Source organism: Oryctolagus cuniculus, chromosome 11 (assembly GCF_051225735.1).
Source record: "Oryctolagus cuniculus isolate XC-2025 breed Fujian yellow rabbit chromosome 11, ASM5122573v1, whole genome shotgun sequence".
NCBI lineage: Eukaryota > Metazoa > Chordata > Mammalia > Lagomorpha > Leporidae > Oryctolagus > Oryctolagus cuniculus.
In genome coordinates this window covers 25,220,706-25,239,517 of record NC_142877.1, presented here as the reverse complement: position 1 = coordinate 25,239,517, position 18,812 = coordinate 25,220,706, and the positions used below count along the sequence as shown (strand labels likewise).

The 18,812-nt window shown below is 64.9% G+C and overlaps 1 protein-coding gene across 1 annotated transcript in view; it reads right to left on the bottom strand.

The window, feature by feature from the left end:
* NOL4L (nucleolar protein 4 like) overlaps positions 1-11,304 on the bottom strand; it is a 113,155-nt gene extending 101,851 nt beyond the window's left edge. The window contains exon 1 of the mRNA XM_002710921.5: positions 10,534-11,304. Coding sequence (XP_002710967.2) covers positions 10,534-10,854 — 321 coding nt within the window. The 5' untranslated portion in view covers positions 10,855-11,304. The remainder of the gene's footprint in view (positions 1-10,533) is intronic.
* Between the last annotated feature and the right edge of the window lie 7,508 nt (positions 11,305-18,812).

Genomic DNA, 18,812 nt, shown 5'->3' with positions numbered 1-18,812 from the left:
CGTCCCCACAGTGCTAAAACGGTAGCTGACGACGCTGTCTCTGGGTTATAGGTGTGGCAATGGAGGCTCATCGGTCAGAGTGCCCAAGGCTGCACAGCTGGCAGGCGAGCAGGATCTGAACCCAGAGCCCCTGGGAGCGTGGCTGCCCCCAGCCCCACAGCGGGCTGCTCTCCTCTGATGGCCCAACGGGACCTGTGGCCCCTGCCTCCCAACTCCTCTGGCTGGGCCCCCCCTCTGCTCTCCACCAAGGCCTTCTCTCATGCAGATGTGGGGTGAGAAGCCGCCAGGCCTGGAGGCAGCCCCAGCTGACCACCGCCTCCTCCTAGAAGCCCTCCGCCCCGCTCCCCCTGCCACACTCCTGCTTCATCCTCTTCTCCCTCTGCAACTCTGCTCCAGGGTCCCTCGGCCCCGCCCGACTTCCTGGCCACAGCACAGGTGTAAGCAGGGAACAGCTCCTGTTTCTCATGCTGGGCACTGGACCCGGAGTCCCTCTCCACCTCCCACAGCAATCCTGTGAAGCAGGCACTGGACCCATTTTACAGATGTGGCAACTGTGGCTCAGAGAGGGCAGTGACTCATTCCGAGGCAGCAGAGCGCAATTCAAACCCCAGGCCGGTCCGGGCGCTGCGGCGGGTGGCCGCCCCGCAGACTCCAGGGTGACCGATCCGCTCACCCTCCCGCCGGGAGCTCCCTTTCCCTGGTGACGATGGCCATGCCCAGCACAGAGGCTCCCACCCCATCTGGTACGGAGAGGCCGTGTCACTGACCTCACAGCTGTCATGAGCCCATCTTACAGACTGGGAAACTAGCGTTTGGAGAGGGGAGGCGACTTGTCCAAGCCTGAACAGCAGTAGACGACAGATCCCAAACCCAGCCCTGGCTTCCAGACCCACCTCCCGTCCCAGCCTCCAGGACTCCCCACGCAGTGTCCCCGCCCGGACTCTCCACCACCCTGGGGAAGGGTCTTACTGGGGACCCTCATGGCCGGAGCAGCAGCTCCTGTGTGTGACCTGCTTGGCAGGCTGGGTTTCATGTCGCTCATATACAAGGGGTCAAGGGATCAGAGCAGGCGAGCCATTTGCCCAGAAGTTCATGGCTGGTGGCAGGGCTGGGCTCCACCCGCAGCTGTGGCTGCCCCGCAGCCCCGTCCACCCCGTCCACCGTGCCCGAGACCATGACGATGCAGGCGCGGAAGCCCTTCCCCTGCGCTCCCCTCCAGCGTCCCCAGCAGCGCGGGGCCCACTTTTCAAATGAGCAGACTGCAGGTCCCCGTGGCTCTCTGCCTGGGGGCCCCGCAGGAGCTGTGCCTTGGTTTGCTAACCTGCAGAATGGGGTCATAGCAAAACCGCTCAGGGTGGTTGCAGGCCGCACAATGCGTGGAAGTCAGCGGCTCCTTGAGACACCCCACGGGACGTCCCGGGACAGGGCTGAGGCTCGGGCACGCTTCTCCCCTCGGGCTGGTGTGCAGTGAGCGCCCGGCCGGCTGCAGGAAGGCCCTGGTGTCTCCTCGCACATCTCCCCAGCCCGGGGAAGCCGAGAAAACGATGAGTCATGCAGGCCAGCGCAGGCCTCCCCGGAGCCTGCCTCGGCCCCGGCCCCGGCCCGGCGGGAGGACCCGTGAGCCCGAGGACTCCCCAGCCGGCCCCGCCAGGCCCGAGTCACCAGGCCTCCTCCTCGGCCTCCCATGGCCACCTGCTACCAGCTTCGCGGGTTCAGAGCCCCCAGCCCCTGCCTTGGAGCCCTCATCCCAGTTCACAACCCCAGCTGAGCCGCTGGTCCCCACTCCAGGGCAAGGGTCCTCTCGGGCCAGAGCCCGCCCTCATCCCCTGTCCTCACGCCCCCACCCGCCTGCCACTTGTGTCCTGCACGGCGAGGCATTGGTTCCCAGGTGGCTTCCAGAGCTTTCCTCTCTGGCCCCCCAGTGGCTCTACTCTGCACCTGCCCCACCCAGGCCACCTCTTTGCTACTGCCCAGACGCCGGCACCCTGGAAGTCTGTGCTCTGCTCACGCAGGAAAATTCACCCTGGCCTCCAAGGTCGACGCCCCAAGACCTCACAGCCCCAAGACCTCGTGGCCGACCTCGGGTGGGATGGCTGTGTGCCAGGCGGCGGCCGGGGCCCTCAGAGCAGAATTGGACAGCCGGTTCTCACACCCGGCACCTGCCCACCTCCTTGCTGGTGGGGAGCCCCTGGGGGGCAGGGGCCCTTGGGATACAGCAGCGAACAAAACAGAAGCGGCTACCCTGGCAAAGCGCACAGCCTCAGGGGGAGACAGATCCTAAACATTTCAACTCGTGAAATATATATCACGTCAGGGACCAATAAGGGCTTGAAAGGAAAAATTAAGTAGAAAAGAGAGCCGTGGGGAGAGAGGGCCCTCGGGACCCAAGGTGCTCCTGCCTGGGTGGTCAGAGAGGGCTTCTCAGAGGAGGTGACACTCAAGAGGGAGCTAGCCATGCAGCTATCTGGGAAGGGGCATCCCAGCGAGAGGAACAGCCAGTGCAAGGGCCCTGGGGTAGGACTGTTCTGCAAAGCCAAAGTGGCTGAGACTGACAGGATGGGGGGGGGGGAGCCGGGGTAGGCATGGGCGGGGAGGGGGCAGCAGATAGCCAGGGTCGGACGATGCTGAGCTCTGTGGGCTATAGGAAGACTTCGGCTCCCGTGAGACAAGGTTCTGAGCACAGCAGGGAGAGAATTTGCTTTTCCTTTGCAAAGCATCCTCTGGCTGTTTGGGAAAAGAAGGGTTTGCCGGGAGCCCGGGGCGGGGGGTGGGGGCGGGGAGGCTGACGTCCCTCTAGGTAGGGGCCAGCCTGCATGTGGTGAGAAGTTGGAGAATTTGAGATTTGTTTTTTATTTTTATTTTTATTTGAAAGGCAGAGAAATACACATCAGTCCCCATCCACCTTCTCCCAGGGCTGGGCCAGACCAAAGCCAGGAGCCAAGAACTCAACCCAGGTCTCCCATGTGGGTGGCAGGGATAGAAGCACGGCCATCACCTGCTGCCGTCAGGGTGCACAAGAGGGGGTGCTGGGACTGGGGACGGAGCCGGGACTCGAGCCAAGCACTCCCATATGCGACGCAGGTGTCCCCGGCAGCAGCTAAGTCAGACGCCCGCCCAGAGATGTATTTTGAAGGGAGAACCATCAAGATTTGCAAATGGGCTGGATGGGGAGGGAGAGGAAGAAAGAGAAAGGAGGCAGGAAGGACGGGCAGGTGCGGCCCGAGGGAGGTGCGGGATGCGGCTGCTGGGCTGTGGGGTCCGGGACTGCTGGGCTGTGGGGTCCGGGAGGGGATGAATGAGGGGGCAAAACGCATGCCTGCACGACCAGGCGTCGGAAGCAGCCGTGGTTCACGGGCAGCTCTGGAGCTCACGAGACCCGAAGCGAGCTCCCTCCACTCTGCCCGAGTTTCCCCATCTGCAGGGGAGCAGCCCATGTCCCTGGGTGGCCAAGAGGATGCGCAGACCCGGTGGGAGAGAGGACTGGCCCGTCTGCCACCGCTGGGCTGGGAGGGGGAGGGGTGGCGTCTGACTCCCACCAGGCCAGGTGTGGGCAGGCAGGAGGGCTGCCTCGAGTTCAGGCAGGCTTCTGTGGGGTGCGCTCAGGTGAGGGGCACCGGGCGCCTGGGCTGGGCGGTGATCCAGGGCTCTGAGGGGCAGCGGCCGGGAACCTTGCACTGGCTGCTCACCGTGGGCCTTGGGGAGGAGCTCTGGCCTCTCCGGCCCCAGGTTCTTGGCCGTCTCCCAGAATCTTGAAAGACTGGGAGGCTCACTCAGATGCCCACCCGAGGAGGGGGGTGGTCATCGCGCCACTAGCGGCACAGCGCTCTCCCTTAGAGCCCAGGAACCCGGCTTCCCTGCCAGGGCGTCGGGGTGGCGAGGGTAAGATGCAGGCTCGTCCGTCCCGTCAGCCTGAGGGTGCCTGCCAGGCCTGGGCCAAGCCCAGCACCCTTCCTTCACCTCTGGGTCTGGCGCCTGTGGCACTGGGGGGATCCAGAGGCACCAGGGAGCGCGGGAGCCTTCCCCGGGGAACTCCTAGGGACACGGAAGCCCAGGGCACAACTCCAAGCAGCAAGACCCCTGGGCCTCAAGTTCCCAGCTCCAGGGGCTCGTCCACACCCGCGTCCTCACCTAGACTTTGCTGGTCAATTCACGCAACATTTCCCCGGCCCTGGTGGTGCTGGACACGCAGACGCAACCTCTGGTGACGTCATCGCTGCGGCCTGCCTGCTGGGCGGCCGGTCTTGGCCGGGTGCTTCACCCTCACTGCCCGCGATGTCTTTCATCACCATCCCCATTTACTGGATGAGCAAACCGAGACTCAGCAAGGTCATATAGCAGCGAGCATTTCCTAAGACTTGCTACATCGGGGGGAGGGGGCTCTCTTTTCTTTCTTTATTTGAAAGGCAGAGAGAGAGAGAGAGAGAGAGAGAGAGAGAGAGAGATTTTCCAGCCACTGGTTCACTCCGCAGAAGGAACAGCCAGGTCACCTACTTGGGCAGCAGGGACCCAACTATTTGAGTCTTCACCTGCTGCCTCCCAGGGTATATGTTAGCAGGAAGCTGGAATTGGAAGCAGAGCCAGGACTTGAACCTGGGTACCTTGATATGGGACACGGGCATCCCAAGTTGCGTTTTAGCCACTGGGCACCCATTTTGAGGGCTCTACAAGCATTAAAGCATCAACTTCCCCATCAGTCTATGAGAGGGGGACGATAATCAGTTCCACATTATTGATGAAAAAATCAAGGAAGGGCCGGCGCTGTGGCGTAGCAGGTAAAGCCACCATTTCTGTGCCGGCATCCGCACAGGTTCGAATCCCGACTGTTCCACTTCTGATCCAGCTCTCTGATATGGCCTGGGAAAGTCCTTGGGCCCTTGCACCCACAAGGGAGACTGGGAAGAAGCTCCTGGCTCTTGGCTTCTGATTGGTACCGCTCTGGCTGTTGCAGCCATCTGGGGAGTGAACCAATGAATGGAAGACCTCTCTCTCTCTCTCCCTGCCTCTACCTCTCTGTAACTCTGCCTTTCAAATAAATAAATAATTTTTTTAAAATCAAGGCCAAACTGATAGAAGGATGGAGCTGGGATTTGAACCCAGGGTTGAGGCCCCAAAGCACAGGTCCCTCGCCTGCCCTCTGTGTCAGGTGGGCTCGAAGGCCTAGCCCCCAGGAGCCCCCAGGCCTGGCTTCCCTGCCCGTTAGCAGGGCGACCTTGAAACGTTGCTTAGCCAGCATCTTCAGTGAGAGTTTACTAAGAGGTGGAGCTTGGGAGCCCATTTTCCAGACGAGGAAGTGGAGACTTGGAGAAGACAGGCGGTCCCCTCGGCCAGGGACGTGAGGCAGAAAAGACATCCCTGGGAGCCGGGCGCTGCCAGCCAGGCCCTCACTCACTCGTGCACAGTCACACCCGCGGACACAGACGCTGGCCGTCTCCCTCCACCTGTGCACACACACCCTGCCCCGGCACACCCGAGCGCAGGAGCGTTCCCAGGCAGCACAGGTGCAGATGCAGCCCCCACCCCCTACGTGCACGTGCACAGCCCTTGCTCAGGAGCACAGCACAGCCCCCAAGGTAAGGGCTGGCCTGGAGAAGCCAGGCCCTGAGGCCCGTGACCTTTGCTCCTAGACAGATCCCCCCACCCCGCAGTCCTCCCAGCAGCGTTTTCCGGGTCCCAGATGGGTCCCCTGGACTTCTACATGCCCAAGAGATGGAAAGGCAGCCTCTAGGGACCCTAAAGGAGAGGATTCTCACGCCAGGGGCACCCGAGGAGAAAGCGTGATGCTGTCCGCACTGCCCAGCAGAGACTGACCCAGGGCCTGGGAAGGCAGAGCTGGCCCTCCAGCGCCACCCTGGCTCCACCGTGCGGGCCTCCAGAGCCCCGAGGCCCACATCCCCCAAATCACAGAGATTCAATTCACAAAAAGGCCGCTTCTGCTACGCAGGACAGATCCCAGTGGGACTGGTGCCAGACACTGCTGTCAACCTTCTCTCCAAAGCGGCCAGCCGGGGCCCAGGCCAACAGAGACCTCCCCCTGCTCCCCACCCCACCCCACCCCACCAGCCTGTGATTGCAGACATCTTGACCAGAGGGACTCTGCTAAACTAATTCAGACTAGAATGTAATGGGCTGAAAGCCGGTCATGAAGGACCTGGGGGGATCAGGTACCACAACACTGCGGGGTCAGAGGGAGGTGCCCACGCAGCGGCACCCGGCTCAGAACCTATCCTAAGCAGCGTTCCTACACTTCACGGAGCCTCGGTTTATGCATCTGTAGGATGGCACCCATCGCAGCCCTGACCTCTGGGTTGCCGTCGAGAATTCCAGAGCCAGGCACACAGTAGGTGACTCAGAAACGGTCACTGGGGTGGCCATCTGGAGAAAACCAGGAAGTACCGAGGTATTCAACCAAAGGTCACAGCAAATATTGCGCCGCGCGAAGTCAGAGGCCATTTCCCGCCCAGCCCGGGGGCCGCAGGTGCCAAAGGTTTACGTAAAAGCTCTGGGGACGGGGACTCAAGTCTGTGAAAATGCTCTCCACCAAATGAGCACCGCGTGCAACCCGGGAAAAGACCCCCATTAGTCACTTTGGCCGGGGGAACACCTGGGGTCCGGCTCGGCCACCAGCACAAGCCCCCTGTTGCTGAGGGAGGTGGGGAGTGCAGTGCCTCCCGCTGGGGACTGCACGCTGATGGTGGGGCTCCTGGCGGACCATGGAGCCCAGGGATCCGCCATCCAGCCCTGGCTCCTGACCAATGGAAACTTTGCCACCGCTCGCTCTCCCTCGCTCTCCGCCTCAGTTTTCCCACCTGCAAGATGGTATGGTTGGGCTAAGAACACCTGCCTCTAAGGAGCCGTGAGGCTCTCTGGATAAGGGCCCAGCCCCAGCTGTCACCTGTGGCCCTCCAACCAAGGGGAGAGGTGGGCAGGGCTGACGCGGGACAGAACTGGAGGGCGTGGCCTCCCAGGCGGCACCGAGTGGCCGGAGCAGGCCGAACTGGAGAAATGAGAGGTCCTCAGCAGGCTCTGCCCAGCCGGGAGGCCCAGCTGGCTCTGGTCATAAAAAGATCTTATCCCCACGAGCACCGCTGCCTGTGGCGGACTCCGCCCTGCTCCCTGGGCCTCCACCTTCTACTTCCTGTGACAACCTGCGTGCTGTGCTGCAGACCGCTGCGACGCTGGCCCACGCCCCCCGCCCCTCCCCCACCGGGGCCCCAGCTGCGGGAGGCCCCAGCAGAGTGCAATTCCCTTCGCCCTCCTCGCCGCCCTGGGCCCGTCCGGACAGATTAAGCCTTTGTCACACACACCCAGGAAAGCTCCGGGGCCAGATGGGACAGGACAAGTGGTGTCAGATCATCGACCCGCGGCCGGCCGGGGCTAGGCAAGGGCCCCGACCGCAGCACCGCATATGGCCGCGGGGGGAGCAAAGGGGCCCAGGGTGGGGGCCGCCTGGGAGCAACACGCCTTGGCCATTTGCGGGACCGAGGACATTAGGGGGCCCTCCGTGCTGCCGCTGGCGGAGCCAACTCCCACATCCTCCCAGAGAGTGTTCCGCCCGCCTGCTCTCCCAGGCGCCTCTGTGGGCTTCTGTGTCACACACCCCCCACAAGCCATTTCCCCTGCCAGCTGGGCGCCCAGGCAGCAGGCACAGCGTCCCCCCCAGCCCAACAGCCTAGTGCCCCCCAGCAGGGCTGCACACACTAAACAAACGCCTAGGACAAAGGTGTATGGCCCAATGACCTTCATCAAACCCACCCAGGACAACACTACGGGATCTCTCTCAACTGACACCAGCAGCAATGACAACTTTAATTACATGTGTGCACCTGTGTGTGCGTGCATGTGTGTGTGCGTGTGTGTGTGTGAGTGAGTGAAGGCAGGGGATGTCCTTTGCACCTTTCATAGAAGGTCCTGTTCGGCCCCTCCCAGGAAGAGGCCATGGCTGCCCCAGAATTCCCAGCAGGATTTGCTCCTCTTAAATCAGTAGGAAGGAAAATGGAAATACAACAATAATAAGTCCCAGGAAGGCACTTGGAGCTGGGGCGGCAGGACTGGGGCACCTCCAGCAGCTGGCTCCAGTCGGCTGGGCGGGTGCAGGTAACTAAGGGGCTCCCTGGGGACCAGCAGGCCAGGGGGCAGGCAGACGGGGCGAGGGGTGGACTGTCGGGAGCGGAGGTGTGGACACGAGTCTGCTGTTGGTCTTCCTCCTGGAGGGCTGGGCTGGGAGGCCTGGGTCCCTTTCCTCTGCCTCCCAGGCAGGTGGTCCCTTGGGGAGGGTTTGTTATGGGTCTGAGTGCCCGGGTAGAGGCTTGCGGGGCCCCTGCTGCCAGGGAGGGCAGGGGAGGCCAGCACAGGCCACAAAGGATGTGAAGCCACCAGCTGGGCTGGCAGGACCTGGAGCCCAAGCCTTGCACCCAGTTCTGCCTGTGGCCTGGGTAGGGGGAAGGGTGCCCGGCCCTAACAGCTATGTGGATAAGAGGGTGGAGGGAGTATCTTCTGTGCCTACAACCCAGTGGAGAGGTCCACCCCCACTGGGAGCCAGGGAGCCAGAGGCCAGGTCTGGGCGCCTGGCAGTGGCCGGTCCCATTCCGGGGTGTGGGGCTCGGGGCTCCTGCCTCGTGCTAAGGTTAGGCCAGGCCTACAGCACCTTGGGGAGGGATGACCAGGATGGGGGTGGGGGGCCAGCCACGACCTGGGAAGCACTGAAGGTGGAAGGCACTGACCCCAGGAAGGGGGCAGGGACTCAGCCAATCACAGGGAGAGTCAGTGACCTGGGTACCGGCCACATGGGGAGGAGAACCAAGGCGGCTACAGAGCTGGCAGGGTGGCAAGGACCAGCCCAGGCTGGGTAGTGACCCATGGGATCCTCACGGAAAACGGGCACTGATTTGGGCTGGGGGAGGGGTCCCGGACCAGACAGGGAGGGGACAATGACCCCGGCTCCCTGGGTTTTCCTGCAGGGCACTGATGTAGACTGAGGGGGTCCATGACTCGCGCCCGCAGGGGCGCTGCCCCAGCCGCCCCCTCCGGGAACCCGGTCCCGGCGCGCCCCTCGGCCCGGCCCCCGGCTCCCGGTCCCGCCGGAGGCGGCAGCGGCGCAGATGGGCTGCTGGCGGCCGCAGCGGCAGCGGCGCGGTTATCAGCGCTCCTCGCAGATGGGCCGCCCGCCCTCGGCGCTCGCGGCTCCCCGCTCCCCGCGGCCTGCAGCCCCGTCCCCTGGGCGCGGGGGGAGGCGCTTCAGACCCGCTCGTCGGCTCCTGCCTCCCTCCCTCGCGGCCCCCTCGCCCCGCGGGCCCGGCCCGGGCGGCCGCCGGAGGGGGAGGGGGAGGGGACAAGTGCACTTTTCGTAACGACCGAATCAATTGTGTGTGAAGAGCCCGCTCCGGCCGGGGACAGGGCTGAGCGCGGGGCGGGCGCGCCGGACGGGGGAGGAGCGCGGAGGGGGGAGCGGGGGAGCGAGGGCGGGAGGGAGGCCGGCGCGGGGCGGCCCCGCTCTCGCGCTCGGGCCGGGCGAGGCCGGGGAGGGAGCTGGGGGCGGGGAGGGAGGCGAGCGTGGCCCGGCCGGGCCGGGGGCGGGACGCATCAACCGAGGGTCTCGGCCCCGGAAAGTTCAAAGCTCAGCAGCGCCCCGGGAGCGGCCGCCCCCCCCAGCCCCCACCCTCTGCAGAACAATGAGGTCCCGGCGGGGAAGCCGCGGGGCCCGCGCCGCACGCCCTCTCCAGGGCGCCCCGGGCCGGAGGGGACGCCCCCGCCCGGCCGCCGGCCTCCTCCCGCTCGGCGGCTGCGGTTCCCCGCCCCCTCCCCCGCGCCACCCCGCCCGGACCCGGCCGGCCCCGGGGACGGGGGAGGGGAGGGGAGGGGATGGGTAGGTCAGGCCGCCCCCATCCCGGGGAGGGGGAAGCTAGGGGCCCGGGGCGCGGAGGGGGCGCCCCACCCACCCGCGGGAAGCTGCTCCTGCGCCAGGCTGCGGCTCAGGCCGCCCCTCCCCGGGCTTACCCCGGGTGGGGTCGGGGCGACAGTGCCCGGACCGGTCCCCTCCCCTGCTCCCCGTCCCGCGGCGGCCCCGGCCTCCACCTCCCGCGGCACCACCCTCCACACACATACACACACACACAGACACACACACACACGCACACACCGCCCAGCCGGCCCGGGGGCGGGAGCGCGAGGCGCCCGGGACAGGCAGCCCTGGGGCGGGCGGGGGGAGAGGCTCGGGCTCCGGAGCAGCCGCCTGCTGGCGGGGGGAGGGGACGGGAGGACGGAACATGCCGGGGTGAGCAGCCCGGGACAGCCCGCCCGGCGCGGCCACGGCCCGGGCAGCGGCGCAGAGGGGGGCAGGGACGCCCCGAGCCGGAGCGCTGCCCAGGCGGCCCGGGCAGGGCGGACGCGCAGGGACGCGTGCGCCTCGGGCGGGCCCGACACACGGACGGTGTGCGGGACACACGTTCAGACACACACACCCACACCCCCCGGCGCGCCCCCGCCCGCCCGGAACCCGCCGCGGGACTGGCCCGCGGCCGCCGCGCGCGCACTCACCGAGCCCGTCTTGACCGGCACATACACCACTTGGCCCATCTTGGGTTCCCGGCCGCTGCCCAGGCGGAAGCCCTTGGAGCGCACCCAGAACTGGAACTTGCCTTTCTCGCCGGCCGCGGGGCCGCTGCCCGCGCCGGTCCCGCCGCCGCCCTGCAGGACCTCGGCGATCCGCTGGTATTTGCTGCGTGTCACCGTCTTGGTTTTGGCCGAGTCGCCGTAGGTGCGCAGGCACCAGTCCCGGAACTGGCGGCCCAGCTCCGAGTCCCCGGGGCTGCGCTCGCGCTCCCAGCCCCCGCGCAGCAGCAGCGTCGGCTTCGGCATCCTCCCGCCGCGCCCGGCGCCCTCGGGGGCGGGCCGGCCACCGGGCCGCCCGGTGCTGGGGCCGGGCCGGGCTGGGCTGGGCTGGGTCGGGCCGGGGCGCACCGCGGCCGGGGCTGTCCCGCGGTGTGGCTCCGACGCGGCTGCTGGATGGGCGCGGGCGGCGGCCGGACGCGCGGGGCTGCGGCGCGCTCTGTCCTGCTCGGGCGGCGGCGGCGGCGGCGGCGGCGGTGGTGGCGGCGGCGGCGTTGGCGGCGGCGGCTCCGGCTCGCCTCCTGCTCCGCCTCCTCCTCCCCCCGGCCGGGATGCAGGAGCGATGGAGGCAGCTCCGGGCCCGGAGGTGCAGAGGGGGCGGGCCGCCCCGCGGGCGGCCGGGGGAGGCGGGAGGCGGGGAGCGGCCCCGGGCGCGGGGAGCGAGACCGAGCCTGGGCGCGGGCGGCGGCGGTGGCTGTCAGCTCTCGCGGCTCGTCCTGCTCCTGCTCAGCTCCCGCTGCCGCTGCTCTTCCTCCTCCTCCTCCTCCTCCTCCTCCTCCTCCTCCTCCTCCCTCGCCCGCCTCCACCACGCCGCGGGATCCCACCTGTTAGAGCGGCGCAGCCTTCGCCGCCGCCCGCCCCCCTCCCTCCCGCGCCCGCCCGCCGGGCCCAGCCCCCGCCCGGCCCGCCCCTGGGGGCGCAGGGGCCGCCGCACCCGCAGCCGCCAGGAGGGCAGGAGCCGCAGGCGCGCAGTGCCCAGCCCAGGGACCGCGTTCCATCTGGCGAGGCCGGCTGGAGCCTCGCCGGCTGCGCTCCGCCCGGACCCGGCGGTCCCGCGGGGAGTCGGGCACAGACCCCGGCCCAGCCACCCGCGTCCCTGCCTCCCCGCCCGACTTAGCCCGGCCCGGGCCGCCTGGGGCAGGCTCTCCTCCCTCCCTGGCGCGACTGGCATGCCTTCCCTCAGGAGCCCGGCGCCAGAAGAGCGTGTTCCCCCTGGGAAACCCCAAACCCCAGTCCCTGCTTCCTCTGCCTTTGCCTCACCTCCAATTCCCCAAAGTTTGGCCTGCGCCGCTTCTGCCCCGCCCCACTGCTCTAGGGCCACTGTGGACCTCGGGGAAGTCAGCGCGCTGGCCAGCGGCCTTGCCCAGGCAATCCCACCTGAGACAGTGCTCAGCAGGCCCACGAGCCTGGCCCGGGACCCTCGAAGACCAGGTGTTCCTTGGCCCAGAGTCTCCTGCTGAGTAAACTCAGCCCCCACCCCCCAGATCTGACCTTGCTTGGGGCTAGCTCCCTCCCTCTTAATAAAATCGCAGGCACAGGCCAACTGCCCAGGATTTCTGCCCTCCTTTTTTAACAGGTCAGGAGGAAATGCTATGCTTCTCTCTGCTGTCCCCTGGGGTCCACCCCAGCCCCTGTCCTCAGGCCACTCCTGCAGGCAAGTCACTGCCCAAGGCCTGAGGCCCAGATTCTGTCCAGGGGGGGAGGGGGCACCATTTTCTGCTACTCCTTTTCCCAGCATCCCCCAACCTGGGACCTACTGTGTGGCAGCTCTGGAAGGCACAGGGCACAGCCCGCTTTTACAGATGGAGGCCTGAGTGGGGTGGTGATCTGACCTGCTCAAGGTCATGGAGGAAGGAGTGGGTTTCAGCTCAGGTCTGTCTGGCTCCTGCTACCTCCTTGCTCACAGTCTTCTCCCAGCTCCCGGCTGGGAGGGAGCCCCCTGCTCCGCATCTCCCTGGCTCCCTCCCTGATAGCCAGGTGCTCCGGCCCATCCCTGACTCATCCCTGTGTGTCAGAGCCATAGCACAGCACCCGGCACACAGTAGGTGCCAGTAAATGCTCAAGGAACCCAAGAGGTCTTCCAAGTCCCAACCTCTCTCTGCATTTCACATAGGAGATTATTTTTAGATAATTTACATTTCCATGTTACTTTATATACACCAACAACTCCACAGTCATTTCTCCTCTTTATCTCCCCAGGAGCTCTTTTTGGATCTGTGCTGGCATGCCCATTTTTAAGAGATGACCACAGGGGTTCAGAGAGGGGAAGGCACCCCCCACCCAGAGACCACCAGCCTCAGGGATGCAGGACCTGCCACAGGGTTGGGGAGCCCACGCCCAGCTTGGCCTGGAGTTTTCCTCCCAAGTGTGTGGCACGTGACAGAGCCCCGAGGTGCCTCCCGGGCACTGCGACACTGGTCCCTCCAGCAGAGGAGCCCCGGCGCAGTGATGCCAACGGTGACTCTGAGTTAGCCTGCCCTCTTCCCTAGGAGTTGGGGTCCCCGTGCAAGCCCAGTCCTAAGATGTACCTCCTGCCTGCGTCTTTGCCTCGCTCTCGGAACCTCAGATCTGGTTGTGAACCTTGGGCTGCGTTCTGGCATGGCAGAAGGTATAGCACGCCTAGATTCAGACTCCTGATGCATCCCGGCCGCCGGCTGCCACGCCCTTCTTCGCACTCTCAGGCACCGCCCACTTGGCTGCCTCCTGGCTGAGTGACCCGCCCTTAGCTGGGCAGCCTCGGATGGCCGCAGGATCCCAACTCCACCGCCTGTGTATTGGGTGCGATGGGATGGTTATGAAGACTTAGTGGGACGATACACGTGACAGTGGCAGATAACAGGTACACAATAAATACTGTCTTCTGCACAGGGGCTGCAAAGTATTCAAGGAAGGAGACAAGCGTCGCTGATACTTGAATCTTTCATTCATTCAACAAACTGGCATCGAGCGGCCCTTATGCAGCAGGTGCTGGGGTTCAGTCATGAAGTCCAGAAGTCCCTGTCCTTTCGGAGCTCCCCAGTGTGTGGGTGGGGGAGACAGCCACAGAGCAAAGCAACTGTCGTTCGTGACAGCCGGGAGGACGGGCTGGGATGGGACGAGGGAGCTGGGACCGACCACCAGGAACGCACAAGAGTCTGCTTTTCTTGGGGGGCTCAGGGAAGACCCCTCCGAGGTAGCATTTGAGCGGTGACTTTACTGGCAGGTGCCGTGAGCCAGCCACGCTCAGTTCTGAGCAGAGAGGCCAGAGCAAAAGCCCCGAGGTGGGAGAGAGACTGGTATTTTCCAGAAGCTGGAAGGAGGCCAGTGTGGTTCCGCTGAAGCTCATGGGGAGACGTTGGAAGGCAGGAGCCTGGAAGACCACAGGGAAAGCACTGGGCCAGTGGACCGTGGGCGAGTTCTCCAGGGGGGAGACGGGAGTGGACGGGAGCGAGGGGCGGAGGGCAGCGCAGTGGTCTCAGAGGGCAGGAGCCTGCATTTCCCTCCCCAGTGTCAGCTCACTCCACGCCAGGCACGTCCCAGCCTCCTGCCCCAAGGGGTACTGGGGACAGTCGAGGTGGCCAAGTGGTGGGCGGGAGCAGATCCCTGCACCTCTGGCCTGAGCAGGTCAGCACGCCCTTCACAGGAGTCGGGCCCAGCTTGTAGGGGTGGCAGTCGCGGTCCAGACACCTGCCAAAGGAGGAGACCAGGCCGCCCCACCCATCCAAGGCCAGCGGATCCCCAGAATTCCTCTTTTCCATCCTTAACCTGACGTCCCAGGGAGGCTGGGCTTGCAGCACAGGGAACACCAAGCTCCAGGGCTCACGGCCACTTCCAAGGCCGAGACTGAGGGACTTCATAGGTGGGTGAACTGAGTCCTGCCGAAGGCAGAGGCTCGGGGCCACAGGACGGAGCCAGGTCCCTGGCCCAGATCACCTGCCTCCTGCTGAGCCCTGCCCCAGGGCCCAGATGAGTGGGAAGGTCTGCCCCGCTCTCCGCTCTCCGGAAGTTCCAGGCCTGGGGTGGGGCAGAGTGAGTCAGGCTGCCTGTCTACAGAGGGCTGGGAAGAGCAGGGAGGAGCCCCGCAGAGCAGTGGCTGTGCTGTCAAGTGCTGGTGCCACCTCCATTAAGGGCCCGGCAGCAGCTCGCCACACTGATTCCCAAGCATCTCCCAGAAGTCTGCATGGCTGCACTGAGTGACTGCCTCATGCCCACCTCCTCCAGGAAGGCTTCCTGTGTTCCCTCTCGGATGCTGGGCTTTCTCCCCACCCCAGCCCCGACAACCTAGCATTGTGACTTCCTGTCTGGATGTCCTGGGACCCAACCCAGGAGCCAAGGACTAAATATGTGATTAGTGAATAACTGAATAGGTAAGCAAAGACATGGACGAATGGATGGCCTGGTTCTCAAAATGCAGGTGTCCAGCTGAAGTCGCCAGCGTTTTCCGCCGCACCACTCTGCCCCCACAGAATCAATCCTTCTCCAGCCTGTGTTGTGCTTTCTCACTGGCTTGGCCGTTGGGTGGCCTTGCACGAGTTCCTTAATCTCCGAAAGCCTCGGTTTCCTGTGACAGTAAAATGGGGCTATCAGCCATCAGACCCAGCGCAGCCACTGAACGTGAGCCCCAAACAGCGCTCTGCCCGGCTTCAATCTCCCGCCCCTGCAGCAGAGCCGGGCTTGCTGGGGCCACGACGGTGACGACCAACGTGCACGCGGCCCTGGGTCTGCAGGAGGCTTGGGGACTAGCCGACTTCTAAAAGATCATGACAAACGGGTTGGAATTAAAAACAAAAAGATCAGGGGCCGGCGCCGTGGCTCACTTGGTTAATTCTCCGCCTGCAGCGCCGCCATCCCATATGGGCGTCGGATTCTGTCCCGGTTGCTCCTCTTCAAATCCAGCTCTCTGCTGTGGCCCAGGAGGGCAGTGGAGGATGGCCTAAGTGCTTGGGCCCCTGCACCCGCATAGGAGACCGGGAGGAGGCACCTGGCTCCTGGCTTCAGATCAGCGCAGCACCGGCTGTAGTGGCCATTTGGGGAGTGAACCAAGGGAAGGAAGACCTTTCTCTCTGTCTATAACTCTACCTGTCAAAAAAAAAAAAGGATCAGGGGGTCACAGCACTTAAGACACTGTGGGGGACGTTGATGTCCCCTGTCAGAGCGCCCGGGCTCCAGTCCTGGCTCCACGCCCGACTCCAGCTTCCTACTCGTGTGCACCCTGGGAGGTAGCAGCTAATGATGGCTCAAGTACCAGGGTCCCTACAGCCGTGTGGGGGACTCACGTCGCGTCCCTGGCTCCTGGCTCAGCCTGGCCCAGCTGCGGCTGTTGCAGGCATTTGCGGAGTGAACCAGTGGATGGAAGAGCTCTGTCTCTTTCTGTCTCTCTACCTTTCAGAGAAAATGAAAATTCATAAAAGATGTCATTAGCCAGAGCTCGGAGGAGTCTCTCGGGGAACCCACCTGTGGTGCTTTGGGTGGGGGCACTCAGGAGAGGGCCTTTGCAGGAGAAAATGGTCCCCGCTGCGTGGCCGCTGGAGCACAGCGGGGGTGGGGGGCAGCTCTGCGCAAGAACCGCTGGAGTCCAGAAGCCCCTCTCCAATCACACATCAGGAGGGAAGCAGAGACACTTGGGGGTTTCCCTGCAGCGCCGCCCTTCAGCAGTGGCCCCTCAGCCACGCTCCACCCCTCCCCGCCTGGCTCAGCCTCACAGGCTCAGCACCCCCCCCCACCATGGGCTTTGTCCCCTTCCCCCTCTTCTTCTCACCCACTGCAATGCGTGCTACAAAGGGGCCGGGCTCTGCCCTGCTTGCTGCCGTCTCTCTGATGCCCAGAACAGGGCCTGGCACCTCACAGGTGTTCAATATGTACTTGCTGAACACATGGATGAAAAAAAGAAACCCCAGTGTATGTGTGCATGCGCGTGTGTGCGCGCGGGCGCGTGCGTGCGTAACACTGCAGTGCGACCTGGGAAGCGTTTTGTGGAGTCGCAGAGGGAAAGGCCCCTTTGCTGGCTGAAACCTGGTTTTGTCTATGGAACGCCATTTCCCTCCTTTGGGCCTCAGTTTCCTCATCTGTGAAATGGAGCTGGCGCCTGCTTTGCAGAATCCTGTGTGCACCTCTGTCCTGCAGGCACTTGTGGACGGGGGAGGCCCCTGGAGGGGGATCCCAGGGCCCGAGCCTCCTGCAGGACACCAAGGAAGCTGACACTGGATCTGTGCCGTCACCTGAACTCGCCAGTAATTTATTGATGCTGGATGCCGGCACCTAGCAGCTTGCTAGGTCAGTCTCAGGGAGCAGCTGTAGGGCCCCCAGGGCCTCCCCCGCCCCCATCCAGGTGGGCAGGAGTGGGGAGCGTGGGTGCGCCCCGCCCAGGAGAATGAGGAAGTGAGATCTTAAACCCGCTACCTGCCAGGCACCAGGGACGGGGACACCAGGGGTGGTCCCTGCCTAGCCTGGGCTCCTGCAGATGGACATAATTTGAAGAACCACAACAGTGAGCGCTGCCTGAGGGCCTACTATGTGCAAGGACTTCCTACAGCCACACCGAGCCGCCTGTGAAGTCTTGTTCCTATTTTACCGGGCAGGAAACGCCACCAAGGAGACGCCAGTGTGCCAAGGGTCGCACTGCTGGTGAGTGGCACGGGGCGAAGCTGAACCCAGATCCACCCTGCTCGGAAGCCCGGGCTTGTTACCACCACCTGCCCCCACCAGGCTGGCCAGGCCGAGGGCCGAGGGAAAGACGGACCCTCACCAAAGAGCTCTGGGCATCGCGGAGAGCGAGGCCGAGAACCCAGCTGGCCTCCAGGAGGTGGGTGGAGGTGAAGGGTGGGCGTGCTTGGGTGCAGGGAGGCTTGGGGGTGGCAGAGGGAGCAGGGAGCTGGGAGGGTGCTGGGCGTGCCCACGTGGGGCCGCACAGGGAGCCTAGGAACGGCAGTGGTGTGCAGGGGCCTTAACGCCCCCTGGCTGGGCCCTGGGGAGCCCTGGGAGCCTTTGAGCGAGGCAGCCGGTTCCCCTGACCTGGAGAGTCCCAGGGGCGGCCAGCCAGGCGGAGGGAGGGGGCGTACGGAGGTCCAGTTCTAGCCTCACCTCCCCCACTGCTCTTCCGCCTCCAGCCAGCAGGTTCGGTGGCTCCAGGACGCTTCCTGTTCATGCTCAGCCCTGTTCCTTCGCTCTCACGGGGCCCTCCCCCGGCTATGCCAGAGGCTGCCCATTGCTCGTGGGTCCCTTCCAGGAAGCCTGCCCTGACCACGCCAGGCCTCAGCCCCAGAACCACCAGGGCCTGGGCTGGGCAGAGGCCTGTCTCCGCTAACATCCGCGGCACTCACCGCCCACGGGGCCGGCTGCTGCCCTCACCTGCCGGGCTGCCTTCGGCTTCTGGGCCGGCACCTGAGTCCCCGTGGAGGGAGCGCCTCCTCCACCTTCAGAGCGGCGCTGGGCCCCTGGACTGTGCTCACGCCAGGCCCCCGGCCGCACGGCTTGAGCTCCCGGATCCGGCCGTCCCTAGCGGCTCTCCTGGTTTTCACTTTGGCCTCCTGGTGCTGGCTTCTTGCAGCCCAAAGAGCCCAGTGGTGTGGGCATTTGGTGCAGTGGTTTAAACTCCCACATCCCCTATCAGAGAGCCTGGGTTCCAGTCCCAGCCCCGCTTCTGACACCAGCTTCTTGCTAGCACACACCCTGGGAGGCAGCAGGTGATGGCCCCAGCACCTGGGTCCCTGCCTCCCATGTGGGAGACCCAGATCGGGGTCTTCACTTAGCTGTGGCTCGGCCTAGCCCGAGTCCCTGTGGGCATCTGGGGAGTGAACCAGCGGATGGACGGTCTCTGTTCCCGTCTCTCTGCCTTCCAAATAAAACTAGAGAGCGAAGGTTTTGGAAAGGGCGCTGTCAGATCTACCATCTGCTCAGCATGATATGGCCTCCTCCATCTGTGCAGCACGGTGTGGCCTCCTCCATCTGTGCAGGGCGGTGTGGCCTCCTCCATCTGTGCAGCATGGTGTGGCCTCCTCCATCTGCTCAGCATGATGTGGCCTCCTCCATCTGTGCAGGGCGGTGTGGCCTCCTCCATCTGTGCAGGGCAGTGTGGCCTCCTCCATCTGTGCAGCGCGGTGTGGCCTCCTCCATCTGTGTAGTGTGGTGTGGCCTCCTCCATCTGTGCAGCACGATGTGGCCTCGTCTGGCCTGGCGCGAGGCCCCTAGCTTTTTCCCTCCATTCAGATCCTGGTTCCCAGGAGCAAGTG